The sequence below is a fragment of the Chiloscyllium plagiosum genome, chromosome 5, assembly GCF_004010195.1.
Source record: "Chiloscyllium plagiosum isolate BGI_BamShark_2017 chromosome 5, ASM401019v2, whole genome shotgun sequence".
NCBI classification, from domain to species: domain Eukaryota; kingdom Metazoa; phylum Chordata; class Chondrichthyes; order Orectolobiformes; family Hemiscylliidae; genus Chiloscyllium; species Chiloscyllium plagiosum.
The window spans coordinates 123,835,615-123,851,502 of NC_057714.1; the positions used below are offsets into that span (position 1 = coordinate 123,835,615).

The window sequence follows — 15,888 nt, forward strand, 5'->3', positions numbered from 1 at the left end:
GGTTGTAAATTGCTCATGATCAGGGGTTAAATATTGCAAGTGATACTAGGTCTTTTGAGCGGATGGAGAGTTTTATTGATTAACAATATTATGGAATAGGGAGGGAGGATTGATGAAAATCAGGGGAGAACCCTACAGTTACAGGAATATGGGAAGGTTTGAAATGCTGCTGTATATAGTAACAGGTCTGTAGAGGTAACGGCAGCACAGTGGCTCAGTGGTTAGCACTGCTGCCTCACAGCACCAGTGTCCCAGGTTCAATTCCTGCCTTGGGTGACTGTGTGGAGTTTGGACATTCTCCCAGTTTCCTCCCACAGTCCAAAGATGTGCAGGTCAGGTGAATTGGCCATACTAAATTGCCCATGGTGTTAGGTGCATTAGTCAGAGGGAAATGGGTCTGGGTGGGTTACTCTTCGGAGGGTCGGTGTGGACTGGTTGGGCCGAAGGGCCTGTTTCCACACTGTAGGGAATCTAATATAAAAACTCATCATACTGCTGTGAGCTGAGCAAAAGAGCAAACCTTCTTCCCCAGGAAAGCAGCAGTGAACTCGGAGAGCAGTAAAGGCCACAGGAACAGGTGGTGGCCATTCAGCCCGCTAAGCCTCCCCGGCCATTCAATTCAATAAGGGCTGACCACCTGCCTGACGGCCATTTCTCTGCATAATCCTCATATGTTCGCGATGTCATTCATCTCCAGAAATCTATTGATCTCGGTCTTGACAATGCTCATGACTAAAGCTTCTACAGCCCTCTGGGGTAGAGAATTTCCAAGATTCATCACAATCCTAAAGACTTACAATACAGATGGATGGTCTTTGTGGTTTTCATAAATGACTTGGATGAACAAAGAACATCACAGCACAGGAACAGGCCCTTCGGCCCTCCAAGCCTGCGCCGATCCAGGTCCTCGATCTAAACCTGTCGCCTGGTTTCTAAGGATCTGTATCCCTCTGCTCCCTGCCCATTCATGTGTCTATCTAGACACATCTTAAATGACACTATCATTCCCACCCCCACCACCTCTGCTGGTAATGTGTTCCAGGCCCCACCACAACTAGCCACGAAACGACACAGCCAGCTATCCTTAGTAGCCACACACTCAGATGACAAGCAACATGAGTTCGACTGGGACAACACTACTATTATAGGACAAGCCAAACAGAGAACAGCCAGGGAATTCCTAGAGGCATGGCACTCATCCACAGATTCTATCAATAAACACATCGAGCTGGACGCAATATACCGGCCACTACAGCGGACAGCTGGAACTGACAACCGGAATTGGCAGAGACAAACCACTATAAATGCCGGAAGAAACATCACAGAAGCGCTTCACAGGAGGCTCCCAAGCACTGAGGATGTCACCTAGACAGGGGACGAAACATCTGCAACACAAATTCCCAGCTCGGCGAACAGAACCACTACATTTCCTCCCAGAATCCAAAGATGTGCAGCTGAGGTGAATTGGCCATGCTAAATTGCTGTAGGTGCATTAGTCAGGGGTGAATGTAGGGGAATGGATCTGGGTGGGTTGCTCTTCGGAAGGTCGGTGTGGATTTGTTGGGCCAAAGGGCCTGTTTCCACACTGTAGGGAATCTAATCTAAAAATCTAACCTCTTCAGGTTCACTGTCTCAATGCTTAACAGCATCAAGGAGACCGCCCTGAATGCATTTCCACAAGGGTGTGCACTGGCTACTCCAATCAAAACGGTCATGGACAGATCAACTTATGGTAAATAGTTGATCCCTTGTGATGGTTCTCTCATCACCCTTGTTAATTCACAAAACGTGGGTATAACTGATTGGGCCAACATTTGCTGACTATTCCTGGTTGCAGGTGATGAGTTGCCTTCTTCAACTGCTACAGTCCACGAGCTGAATGTATTTCAGGCTGAAGAGGGGCAGTAATTTCTGATGGTAATTTCAGGAGAACCTCCTTGATCAGTCCAACTGGAATGGAGGCTTTGCTGGAGCTGGTGTTGGGGAGTGAGGTGGGTCAAGGAGACACGGGTTTGAGGGGGAGAAATGGGGTAAGACTGATCACTGTACAAAGTTTGGATTAGTAACAGAATAACAGGAAACAAACTGAGCTGTTAAATTAAAAGAGGGTAAAGTGGAATGTGAAGGCAGAGGGGGAATCAAGGCAGAATAAAATGGAACCAGAGATGGCAGATCGAACTGTAATGAACAACGGGTGATCTTTGAGGAGATGATTCAGATACAGGCTGTGTCTATTCCAACAAGGAGGAAAGGTGAAGAAGTCAGACCTACAGCTCCTTGGGTGATCAGGGAGGGAGAGAATATGATAAAACACAAAGGAAGGGTATATGATGCTTGTCAGTCAATTCATCAAGAGAACACAGGTTCAAATACAATGAGTTAAGAGAGGAAGTGAAGAGATTTCAAACGATCAAGAGGAGAATTAGAGAACAACAGCTCTAAATCCTGCACTAATGTGTAAGAGTAAGTAGATAGCAAGTGTGGGAGCTGTTAGGAACAAAGGAGGACATAAATGTTCAGAGGTGCAGGGCAAGGTGAGAATATTTCCCAAGTACTTGAATAGAACCTTAGTTAACATGGAATACATATGGAATATTGGAGTTCAGGCCAATCAAATCAATGATGATGTTAGGACGTGGTAGAGCAGACCTGGGCTCAAATGGCCCTACTCGTTACCCTTATTTGTAAGTTCTCATTCACACTGAGGATATGATCATTGTGTGGTGTGGCTCTCTAGCTGGATAGATACGGAACAAATCCAGGAGGGCTAGGGAAGCAACAGCAGCAGCAGCAGAATGGTATTCAACTTCAACCTGTACACTCATGGTCTGGTGTTCCTCCTCTGCCATTACCATCAAACTCAGTGAAACCTGAGTCAAAGATTTAAACTCTGTGCAGGGGATGTGGATGTCGCTGGCTGGCATTTATGAGAGTCACAGAGACATTCAGCATCGATACAGGTCCTTTGGCCCACCATTACAGGAGCAGAATTAGGCCATTCAGTCCATCAAGTCTGCTCCACTGTTCAATCATGGCTGACATGTTTCTCAGTCCCATTCTCCAGGCTTTTCTCTGTAACCCTTGATCCTCTTACCAAACAAGATCCTATCCATCTCTGTCTTAAATACCCTCAATGACTTGGCCTCTAGAGAGTCACTCCCCCCCCCCACGCTGTGAAGATGAACACATCTTCCGTGTTCACTCTATCCAGGCCCCTCGGTATTCTCTAAGTTTAATCAGATTCCCCTCATCTTTCTAAACTCGATTGAGTTCAGACCCAGAGTCCTCAACCGCTCGTCATATGACAAGCCCTTCATCCCCGGGATCATTCTTGTAAACCTCCTCTGGACCCTCTCCAACACCAGCATATCTTTCCTTTGATACAGGGTCCAAAACTATATTTCACAATATTCCAAATGGAGTCTTACCAGAGTCTTCTCCAGCCCCAGCAGTTCCTCCCTGCTCTTGTATAAACTTGTAACGTACCAGTCAATTGAGGGCGAAGTAGAAATGAAGGCAAACATGACTAAGAATGAGGCCAGGCAGGGAAACACTGCTGAGGGAGTGGGGAGGTGGTCGGAAATACATGTGATTCAATGTGAGAAGTATAATAAGCAAGGTTGGTAAACTTAGAGCTCTGGTTAATACTGGAGCTGTCACATTATTGTGATTATGGAGACTTGTCTGAAAGAGGGATAGGACTGGCAGCTGAATGTCCCAGGATTGAGATGTTTCAGGTGTGATAGAAGGGGATGTTAAAGGGGTGGGGGATGTTGTATTAATGGTGAAGGATTGTCTCACAGCTGTATTGAGGGAGCACACATCAAGGAGGCACCTCAGGAATAGGAAAGGTAAAATCACAACTACAGGCCTCCCTACAGCCAGTGGGGTATAGAGGAGAGAATATGGAGACAGATTTTGGAAAGATATAAAAACAGCAGGGTTGTTGTGGTGGGTGATGCTAACTTCCACTATAATAACTGGGACACACTTTGTACTAGGGACTTGGATGGGGCAGAATTTTAAGAGCCATTCATCCAAGGACTGTTACCCCTATTCATGAGTATATTAAAATACACAGTATTATGGTCATTACTCCCAAAATGCTCCCCCACTGAAACTTCACTCACCTGGCTAAGCTCACCTTTCCCAAAACCAGGTCCAGTATAATCCCTTCTCTGGTTGGACTGTTAAACTGGGGGAGTGCAAACTACACCAATATTCAGTCATGTTGCAGCTGTACAGGACATTGGTTAGGCCATTGTTGGAATATTATGTGCAATTCTGGTCTCCTTCCTATCAGAAAGATGTTGTGAAACTTGAAAGGGTTCAGAAAAGATTTACAAGGATGTTGCCAGGGTTGGAGGATTTGAGCTATAGGGAGAGGCTGAACAGGCTGGGGCTGTTTTCCCTGGAGCGTCGGAGGCTAAGGGGTGACCTTATAGAGGTTTACAGAATTATGAGGGGCATAGATAGGATAAATAGACAAGGTCTTTTCCCTGGGGTCGGGGAGTCTAGAACTACAGGGCATAGGTTTAGGGTGAGAGGGGAAAGATATAAAAGAGACCTACGGGGCAACTTTTTCACACAGAGGGTGGTACGTGTATGGAATGAGCTGCCAGAGGAAGTGGTGGAGGCTGGTACAATTGCAACATTTAAAAGGCATCTGGATGGGTATATGAATAGGGAGGGTTTGGAGGGATAGGGGTCGGGTGTTGGTAAATGGGACTGGATTAGGAATGTTGGTTTTCTCGTTGAGCTGGAGGATTCATTTCCAGACATTTTGTCACCCTACTAGGTAACATCTTCAGTGGGCCTCCGGTCAAAGCATTGTTTACAATTCCTGCTTTCTATTTATATGTTTGGATTTCTTTGGGTTGATGTCATTTTTTGTTCTTTTTCTCAGTGGGTGGAAGATGGGGTCTAACTCGATGTGTTTGCTAGTGCTTCCAAATAAACCTGTTGGACTATAACCTGGTGTAGTGTGATTTTTAACTTTGTACACCCCAGTCCAACATTGGCACCTCCAACTCAGCACTAGATCAGCTTAGGATGTCTCGTTGGCACAGATGAGTTGGACTGAAGGGTCTATTTCCTGCTGAATGACTCTATGACTTCCTACTTATTAATGTGAACATGTTCGAGAATTTCAGCATCCCTGGTTACAATGTCCTTCTCCTCTATCAATCCACGAGAAGTATTCACATACTGACCACCTCTAACTGCTCTGCCTTCTGAACTATTTGGTGCAAGCACACCCACAATGCAGTTAGGGAGGGCATTCCAGGCTGAATGGCAGAACTAGCCTGAAGGACTGTACGGTCTCATCTTGCTCCTTTGTTTGTCCCTTTGCTTTTCAATGCCAACAGCTCTACCTGAGTTAATCACACTCTTACACAAACATTATAATCAGCTCTTCTATAACATGATGGTTGCTTTCATGTACAACCCCAGGTTATAGAAAAACCATACTTTAGAAACAGTGCTTAAAGTGCATGACAACCAACACCACGTTTTAGAATTTTACACAATTATGATGCGATTAGGCAAAATTTAGGAGGCATAGGATGGGGAAGGAAACTGCAGGGGATGGGCACAATTGAAATGTGGAGTTTATTCAAGGAACAGCTACTGCGTGTCCTTGATAAGTATATACTAATCAGGCAGGGAGGTAGTTGTTCAGAGGGGGAGCCATAGTTTACTAAAGAACTTGAAGCTCTTGTCAAGAGGAAGAAGACGGCATTTGTGAGGATGAGGCGTGAGAGTTATGGGGCTGGAGAGTTATAAATTAACCAGAAAAGAACTAAAGAGAGGGCTAAGAAGAGTCAGGAGGGGACATGAGAAGTTGTTGGCTCAGGAAGGGGCCGTTTGGCCCTCCAAGCCCGAGCTGACCCAAGTCCACTGTCTAAACCCAATTCCTAAGCATCCGTAACCCTCTGCTCCTCACCTTCTCATGCATCTGTCCAGACACATCTTAAATGAATCGACCGTGCCTGCCTCTATCACCTCTGCTGACAACGTGTTCCAGACACCCACCACCCTCTGTGTGAGGTACTTACTGCGTGTATCCCCCTTAAACTTTCCACCTCTCACCTTGAAAGTATGACCTCTCGTTATTGAATCCTTCCCCCTGGGAAAAAGCTTGTCTCTATCCACCCTGTCTATACCCTTCATGATTTTGTAAACCTCAATCAGGTCTCCCCCTCAATCTTCTTTTTTCTAATGAAAACAATCCTAACCTACTCAACCTCTCTTCATAGCTAGCACCTTCCATACCAGGCAACATCCACGTAAACCTTCTCTGCACCTTCTCCAAAGCGTCCACATCCTTTTGGTAATGTGGCGACCAGAACTGTACACAGTATTTTAAATGCAGCATAACCAAAGTCTTGTACAATTTTAACATGACTTGCCAGCTCTTATACTCAATACCCCGTCCAATAAAGGCAAGCATACTATATGCGTTCTTGACCACTCTATCCACCTGTGCAGCCACCTTCAGGGTACAATGGACCTGCACTCCCAGATCTCTCTGCCCATCAACTTTTCCCAAGGCTCTTCCGTTCATTGTATAATTCGCTCTAGAATTAACTTCCCAAAATACATCACCTCACATTTGCCTGGATTGAGCTCCATCTGCCACTTCTCTGCCCAACTCTCCAGTCTATCTATATCCTCCTGTATTCTCTGACAGTCCCCTATGCTTTCTGCTACTCCACCAATCTTCGTGTCATCTACAAACTTGCTGATCATACCAACAATGCCCTCTTCCAGATCATTGATGTCTATCACAAACAACAGTGGCCCTAATACTGATCCCTGTGGGACACCACTGGTCACCTTTCTCCATTTTGAGAAACTTCCTTCAACTACTACTCTCTGTCTCCTGTTGCTCAACCAGTTCTTTATCCACCTCGCTAGAACACCCTGCACATCATATGACTTCACATGGATCAGGGCAAACCCTAAGGCCTTCTACAGATATATCAGGAATAAAAGAACGACTAGAGTAAGATTAGGGCCAAAGACAATAGTGGAAAGCTGTGTGTGGAATCTGAGGACATAGGGAAGGTCTTAATGAATAATTTTCATCAGTATTGATGAGGCCAATGTTAGTGAGAATACAGAGATACAGGCTACTAGATTAGATGGGATTGAGGTTGACAAAGAGGAGGTTTTAGCAATTTTGGAAGATCTGGAAATGGATAAGACTCGTGGGCCGGATGGGATTTATCCTCGGATTCTCTGGGAGGTCAGGGAGAAGATTGCAGAGCCTTTGGCTTTGATCTTTATGTCATCATTGTCAAAAGGAGTAGTGCCAGAAGACTGGAGGATAGCAAATGTTGTTCCCTTGTTTAGGAAGGAAAGTCGGGACAGCCCTGGAAATTATAGGCCAATGAGCCTCACTTCGGTTGTGGGTAAGGTGTTGTACAAGATTATAAGAGATAGGATTTATAATCATCTGGAAAGGAATAATTTGATTAGGGATAGTCAACACGGTTTTGTGAAGGGTAGATCGTGTCTCACTAACCTTTTTGAGTTCTTCAAGAAGGTGACAAAACAGGTGGGTGAAGGTAAAGCAATTGATGTGGTGGATATGGATTTCAGTAAGGCGTTTGATAAGGTTCCACATGATATGCTATTGAACAAAATAAGGAGTTTCGGAATTGAAGGTAATTTAGTGGTTTGGATCAGAAGTTGGCTAGCTGAAAGAAGACAGAGGGTGGTGGCTGATGGGAAATGTTCATCCTGGAGCTCAGTTATCAGTGGTGGGCTTCAAGGATCGGTTTAGGGGTCACTGCTGTTTGTCATTTTTATAAATGATCTGGAGGTGGGAGTAGATGGATGGGTCAGTAAATTTGTGGATGACATTAAGGTAGGCAGAGTTGTGGATAGTGCCGACAGATGTTGTGGGTTACAGGGGGACATAGCTAAGCTGCAGAGCTGGGCTAAGAAGTGGCAAATGGAGTTTAATGTGGAAAAGTGTGATATAGTTCACTTTGGAAGTAGTCACGGGAATGCAGGTACTGGGCTAATGGTAAAATTCTTGGCAGTGTAGATGAACAGTGAGATCTCAGAGATCAGGTACATAAATCCCTGAAAGTTGCCACCCAGGTTCATAGGGTTGTTAAGAAGGCATATGGTGTGTTGGTGTTTATTGGTAGGGGGTTGAGCTTCGGAGCCACGAGGCCATGCTTCAGCTGTACAAGACACTGGTAAGGCCACACCTGGAGTACTGCATACAGTTCTGGTCACTGCATAATAGGAAGGATGTGGGAGCTTTGGAAAGGGTTCAGAAGAGATTTACTAGGATGTTGCCTGGCATGGAAGGAAGGTCTTACGAGGAAAGGCTGAGGGAACTGAGGCTGTCTTTGTTGGAGAGAATCAGGTTGAGAGGTAATTTATTCGAGACGTATAAGATAATCAGAGGGTTAGATAGGGTGGACAGGGAGAGCCTTTTCCCTCAGAAGGTGATGGCTAGCACGAGGAGACATAGCCTTAAATTGAAGAGTGATAGATTTAGGACGGATATAAGGGGTAGCTTCTTTACTTGGAGAGTAGTAGGGGCATGGAACGGCCTGCCTGCAACAGTAGTAGACTCGCCGCATTAAGGGCATTTAAATGGGTATTGGACACATATATGGATAATAATAGATCAGTGTAGGCTAGATGGACTTCAAATTATTTTCACAGACCTGTGCAACATCGAGGGCTGAAGGCCCTGTACTGCGCTGTAACGTTCCATGTTCCAATAAAGAGAAAGGGTGGGACCAACATATCATAGGATACCCAGCATTGGGTAAAGAGCAAAAGGGAGGCTGATGGCAGCTACCGAGGACTCAACACAGCAACACAGGTTCCAATCCTACCAAGGCAGGTGGGGGAATTTCAATTCATTTCCTTAAAGATCTGGAATGATGACTGTGAATCCCTGTCGATGACTGGAAAACCTGTCTGGTTCACTAATGTCCTTTAGGGAAGGATCCTTACCCATTCTGGCCTACATGTGACTCCAGACCCATAGCCACGCAGGTAACCCAAATAAACAATGGCCTAGTCAGCAACACCTTCAGCCCACAGATGAATACATTAAGATAGGCTGAGCAGTGGCAAATGGATTTCAATCCAGATAAAAGTGAGGTGATGCACTTGGGCGAGAGAATACAGGATGGACTGTAGGACCCTGGGAATCCCTGAGGATCACTGTGTATGTGCACTGGTCCCTTAAGGTATCAGGGCAGGTGGGTAAAGGGAGGGAGGCCTATGGGATAGTTGCCTTTATTATCCGAGGCACAGAGTTGAAGAGCAGGGAGGTGATGCTGGAACTGTCTAAAACATTGGTTAGGCCACAGTGAGAGTACGGTGTGCAGTTCTGGAATTCACATCATGGGAGGGATGTGCGTGCACAGGAGAGGGTGCTCAGGAGATTTCCCAGGATGTGGCCTGGGCTGGAGAGATTGCCAGACTGGGATTGTTTTCCAGGGAGCAGAGGAGACTGACAGGGGACTTGGTTGAGATGGATAAAATTGATGGGCACAGAAAGGGTTGATAGCAAGAAACTTTGCTCTTGATCAATAACTGGGTCAAAGATTTAAAGACGGGGGCAGTGTGTTTACAGGAGATGTGAGGGTACATTTTTTCAGACAGGGGGTTGTGGTGGAATGTCTGGAATTCTCTGCCCGTAAGGGTGGGAGAGGCAGAAACCCTCAAAATTCAAATAGTATCTATGAGTGCACTTATGATGCAAAGGCATACGAGACTATTCAAAATGGATTCAAATAATTGTGATCCTTTTAAACTGACTCACACTCAATGGGCCGATGGGCCTTTTCTGTGCTGTGTTGTATCTGAGAGTGCATTCCTTGTGCAATAGCAAGGGAGAGAAGTCGGGGCCTCCCTGACACAGACATCACGGGGGTGGGGTGGGGGTCTCATTTACATTACTAATAGCAGAGATATCCTCATATACAGTGGGCAATGTATTTACACATATTCGAGTCAAAGGGAGTTACAGTCCCACCAGAGCATTGGGCTGCTCTCACATTTGAGAGAGACAATGTGATGTTTAACCCAAGGATCATTATGCCTCAGGGGAGCGGAGAGGTGGAGAAGGACTGTCCTTCATGGTCACCTCAGTCAGTGCTGTTAACAGCACTCTATGTCACAAACCAACTGTCCAGTCCCAGGGGAATTATATCCCACATAAACATTGGGAACAAAAGGGCTAACATTCTTACACTGGCATGTAAAGGTGAATATATTCTCAATGTACACCAGGATTACAGCAAACTTATACCACTCAAACTGAGCATTGTGGTCAGTAGACATTACTTCAGACAGAATCTGTATCCCAGATCCAACAGGGTCTAGCTTATAACAGTTAACTGCCTGTAAATTATGGAGGCATCCTGTGTTCACAAAATGAATGAATTAAATACAAGCTTTTGATTTACCATGAGAAGCAGAGACGGGTAGAAAGACCCTTTTTTGATGCTAATCCAACACAGATAAAGAAAATGCAGCATGGTGTGAGATTTGGAGGTCACCCTGCAGGTGGTGACGTTCCCATGTACTAGCTGCCCCTGTCCTGACACGCAGGAAAAGTTACAGGATCGGAAGGTACTGTTGAAGGAAGCTTGGGGAGACACTGCAGCATATCTTGGAGATGGTACTGTCTCCTGCCACTGAGTCAGTGCTATGGGGAGTCACTGTTGGGAGATGGTACTGTCTCCTGCCTCAGAGCCAGCGGTGAGGGGAGTCACTGTTGGAGATGGCACTGTCTCCTACCACAGAGCCAGCGGTGAGGGGAGTCACTTGGAGATGGTACTGTCTGCTGCCACAGAGTCAAGTCAGTGCTATGGGGAGTCACTGTTGGAGATGGTGCGAGAGGAGACAATCAAGTGGTTGCTTTCACCTGGATGACCACAGGGTGACAGTTGTTACAGTATTCAGTTCACTATGTCTGCACCAGCTTGGGGAATTTTGGCATAATGACTGGATGGTGTCAAGCTTTGAGTGTTGTTGGAGCTGCACCCATCCAGACAAGTGGGGAGTGTTTGATCACACTCCTGACCTATGCCTTGTGGATGATGGACAGGTGGTGAATTCCTGGTCACTGACCTGCTGTTGTAGCCACACTATTCATATGACTAGTCCAGGTGAGTTTCTGATCAAGGTTCACTTCCAGGATGCTGCTATTGGAAAGGTCATAGAAACATAGGAATTAGGAGTGGGAGTAGGCCCTTTGAGCCTGCTTGCCCATTTAACATTCCTTGCCGGATCTTATTCTAGTCTCCACTCCACTCGCCTGCCTGCACCCCCTAGTCCTTTATCCCAGGATTCGCCAGAAACCGTGATTTCTTTCTTGAATCTGTTGATCGATTCTACCCCACAGCACACTGCGGCAGTCAGTTCCATAAATTCACACCCTCAGAGAAGAGGTTTCTCATCATTATGTTGAACTGGCTTCCTCTCACTCCATATCTATGCCCTTTTGTTCAAATCAGTCCCACACAAGGGGGGACCAACTTTCCAAGTCCATCTTATCAATCTTAGCATTTTAAATACCTCAGTCAGATCCTTCCTCAGTCTTCTGAACTCCAGTGAGTATAAGTCTGAGGTGTTCAGCTGCTCCTTGTGCACCAGCCCTTTCATCCCCGGAATCAATGTGGTGACCCTCCTCTGAACAGCTTCCAGTGCCACACATCCTTCCTCAAGTAAGGACACCACAACTGGACACAATATTCCAGGTGTGGTCTCACCAAAGCCTTATCTCATTGTAACCACATTTCCTTACACTTCCAATCCGGTCTTTTAGCATTAAATGCCAAGATTCCATTTGCCTTTATCCTATGCTACACCTGCATACCCACTTGCACAAGGACGCCCAGATCCCTCTGCATAAATACAGTTTGAATCCGCTTCTCATTTAAATAATAAATTGCCCTTTTATTTTTCTGGCCAAATGGAAAACCTCGCATTTCTCCACCTTAAATTCCATCTGCCAGATTTTGGCCAATTCTCCTAGCCTATCAGTATCCTCCTGTAAACTCTATCTCCTCATCACTGCCTAGTTCCCCATTGATTTTCATGGTGTCCATGAATGTTGTTCTGTTACACTCTGTCCCTGCCTGCAGATCATTTATATCAATATCGTGGAGATCTGAGCGCTGAACCCTGTGGCACTTCACTAGGTACAGCTCACCACCCAGAGAAGGACCCATTTATCCTGACCCTCTGCTTTCTGTCGGTTTCAGTGATGCTCACACCCTAGAACATTGAGAGGCAATGTTTCGCTGCTTCTTGCTGGAGCTGCATATTGCCCTGCACTGAAGTAACACGTCAGCCAAAGCCTGGATACCATCGCGGACTTGCTGCATTTGAACATGGAATACTTCAGTCTCAGAGTCATAGCCGGTGCTGAACATTGCATAAGCTTCAGTGAACATCCCACTCCTGACCTTCAAGTGGAGGGAAAGTCATGCCTGAATTAAGGCACAGTTGACCAGTTTGCATTGAGTAAGGAGACGAAGTGCTTGGGATGTTGGACTGTAATGGAAGAATAGGGGAAAGTGAGGATGGCAGATGCTGGAGATCAGTGTCAAACAGTGTGGCACTGGAAAAGCACAGCAGGTCAGACAGCATCCGAGGAGCAGGAGAGCCAATGTTTCGGGCATAAGCCCTTCATCAGGAAATGGAAGAATGTCCTCGTGATGTTAGGCTATGGTTTACTGAAATAACTTTCCCTCCCCAATTACAAGTAACAACCTTCTCCCCAACCCGTCAGCACCCGTGAAAACCTCCTGAACCAAACATCTAAGATTATTCAAGTGAACAGCTGATAGAACATGAACTCATTTCACAGTCGAGGTGAAATCCTGTTCTGACAAATCACAGTCAGGATTCAATGTTGATGAATACAGCGCAGTAACAGAGATTGTGTTGCTGCTGAATTCAGTGGGGGAGTGGGAAGAGGAACAAGAGGAAGAACAGAATTGAACAAGATCAGAGCATTTAGAACAGGGAACGTGTCAGCATCTTTTGATGAAATGTACAGGTCCAGCTTGTTACAATGCACTCTCCTTCAGTACTTACCACCTCAATAAAAACATGATCTCTACCAGCACAGACCTTCCACTACAGTGACATGTCACGCTGCATGCAGTCTCCTTACAGCAGGGGACCTCACTCTCCCCAAGCCTTTAAGGAGTAAACCCCATCACATTACACACTGGGCATGCATGTGTAGAGCTGATATAGAAAGGGAACAGTACAGACCTCTTCCTCCTCAATTCGAGCAGGCTCGATCAGCAGATTATTGACTTGATCAAAGGAGACCCCCTGTTAGGATAGGAATCAGCAGAGGCATGCGGATTAGTGGAGCACAGCATCAACCCAGTCAAAACACAGCCCCTGGATGCAGTGTCGAGGATCGCACCAGGCAGACAGACACCAGGCAAGTACAGATACAGATACAGATACAGATACAGACAGGACGACAGACTCAACACAACCCTGGGCTCGCAAATTCTTAGCCCAAGTTTGAAGATAATTTGAGGCAGGAAGTGCAAAGATAAGGAATTGACCTGTCTTCTCCTTTGGCAGAGGGCCATGGGTCAGACCCCAAACAAAGACACAGAGAAACAAAAACTGAAATTACTGGAAAAACTCAGCAGGTCTGGCAGCATCTGTGGAGAAAAAAAAAGAGTTAACGTTTCAGGTCCAGTGACCATTCTACAGAATGAAGTCACAGCGAACTGGCTGAGGTCCAATTACCCAGCTACTGTTCACCAAGTGCAAGGCATTCTGGTCAAGTCAGGACACAATAATGGCCACTGGACACAAAGAGGCTTTATAAAGATTAACCTTACACTCAGCTTGGAATTCTCATCAATTCCAAATCGACAGATAACCCTTCACTAGGATCATTCAGCCAAACCAGCAGCCTTTAACCTGCAATCGAGTTCAGTGTGACGACAAGGCCTGGGGTATAATGGACAGCTTCCCCACCTCCTTCACTGGATGCTCAGAATCTCAGAACTGAAAGTTGGCGATTCCCATCGATTCAATGTTGAACAATGTGAATGTTATTGCTCTGCTAAGGCCAGGCTCAGCTGCAGCCACAGCCACACTGAATGGAGCCTGCCCACTCCTGTACAAACCCCAGCTGGACGGGAATACACGGATGTGGTCAACTGGAGGGATGACTTGGCTCTGCCTGAAGTAACACTCACCAACGGAGACATGGGGCCTGACAATCATAATGGATCTCTATCATGACACACCAGCTGCTCAGTAACGGACGGATTTCCCCATGGCTCACAACTGCTGAGGACCAACATGTCCACACGCTCTCCTCCCCTCACAGTACCCTCCTCTGCCCTCCTTCAGAGACCACACCCTCCCAGCCCTAACCTTGTGAAACTCGACACAGCTGACAGTGCTCAGTGACCACACAAACCGATCCCTCACCACTGCCCATGCACACAGCCCCTCCCCTGTTCATTAAAGGCCTTAGTCCTGCTCTGTCTCCATGCCTCCCACTGCCCATACTCAGCCCCTCCATATTGGCACTTGCCTCCACATCCCCGAGAACCACCCTGCTATACCACACAGCACACTGAAGCCGAGAGTTCACACTCCTGCACAGACCAGCACTGCTGCCTGGACACAGTGTGGAGAGACAGAAGCAGCCAGCACTGAAAGACAAAAGCACAGTTGAGCAGCAGGGTGTAGCTCAGCAGTGAGAGGGGCTGACAGAGACATGACCAAAGGATGACAGGGAGCTGAAGGGAAACAAACATTAGGGGTCCCATTATTTCTCAAGTTGAAGAATTTGAGAGCCCAGAGAACAGGTCAAACAGCAAACACCAAACCTTTAGTCTGAACATTTTCATCTGATTTTAAAGGAGAGAAGCAGAAACTGTGAAAGAACAGATCAGTGTGGGATCCAGCTGCAAGTGAGAGAGGTGACCAGCTTTCCCAATCATAGCGGGGGGGAGGGGGGCACTGACTGGGGGCTTTTCCCAGTACTCCATGTTCTCACGGATTACAGTACAAAGAAACTTCCCAATTCAGCAGGTTAAACACAAACACATCCTCCTGGAGTACAATCACCTTTCTTGAATGCAAATAGCAATGTGACAACTGAGCCAACAGTACCACATGAACAGCCTTATTTCAATTGAAGCACTCATACAGAGCTGCAATGACAGGCTCATGACTAAGTGCAGGATTATGTAAAGGAGTCGATAGCGATAGCAGGGCACACTAGTGCGGAAATACACCACTCCTGGATTCAGCTAACGCCTGTACTCTTTAGTGGCAACATTCAGTACAGCAGGCCAGTGGAACTGGCTAGGAGAAAGTGAGGACTGCAGATGCTGGAGATCAAAGTCGAGTGTGTGGTGCCGGAAAAGCACAGCAGGTCAGGCAGCATCCAGGGAGCAGAGAATTGATGTTTCGGGCATAAGGCCTTCATCAGCATCTCCTCTTCCCCACATGCTGTCTGACCTGCTGTGCTCTTCCAGCAATACACACTTGACAGTGGGACTGGCTACCCAATTAGACTCAGTCCCCAGCTCACGCTCTCTCAATACACAGGTCTCTGCAAACATTTCCCTCTTCAACAATCTCTCCAATTCCCTTTTGAAAGTTATTTGGAACCTGCTCCCATGACCCCTTTGGACAATGTACTCAGAGCTCACCTTTGACCTTACTTGTGACCTTGTGTCCCACTGTCTCAAAGACTGCATTCCCACAGCCCCTAGTCCGGCCTGGGAGAAAAAGCCCATTCAGGCAGGTTAGAAGGCCCAGGTCATGGCAGTGGAGAACCTGTAGCCAAGTGACAACAGGGACTGGTCAGTTACCGTAGGGATGGGGGAGTGT

The 15,888-nt window shown here is 46.5% G+C and overlaps 1 protein-coding gene across 1 annotated transcript in view; it reads right to left on the reverse strand.

Moving 5' to 3' along the window:
* The window catches only part of LOC122550361 (protein scribble homolog), a 114,912-nt gene that overhangs the window by 58,335 nt on the left and 40,689 nt on the right, over positions 1-15,888 (reverse strand). The window contains exons 13-14 of the mRNA XM_043691091.1: positions 6,248-6,252; positions 1,877-1,984 (exon numbers count right to left, since the gene is read on the reverse strand). Of these exons, the coding sequence (XP_043547026.1) occupies positions 1,877-1,984; positions 6,248-6,252 (113 nt within the window). The remainder of the gene's footprint in view (positions 1-1,876; positions 1,985-6,247; positions 6,253-15,888) is intronic.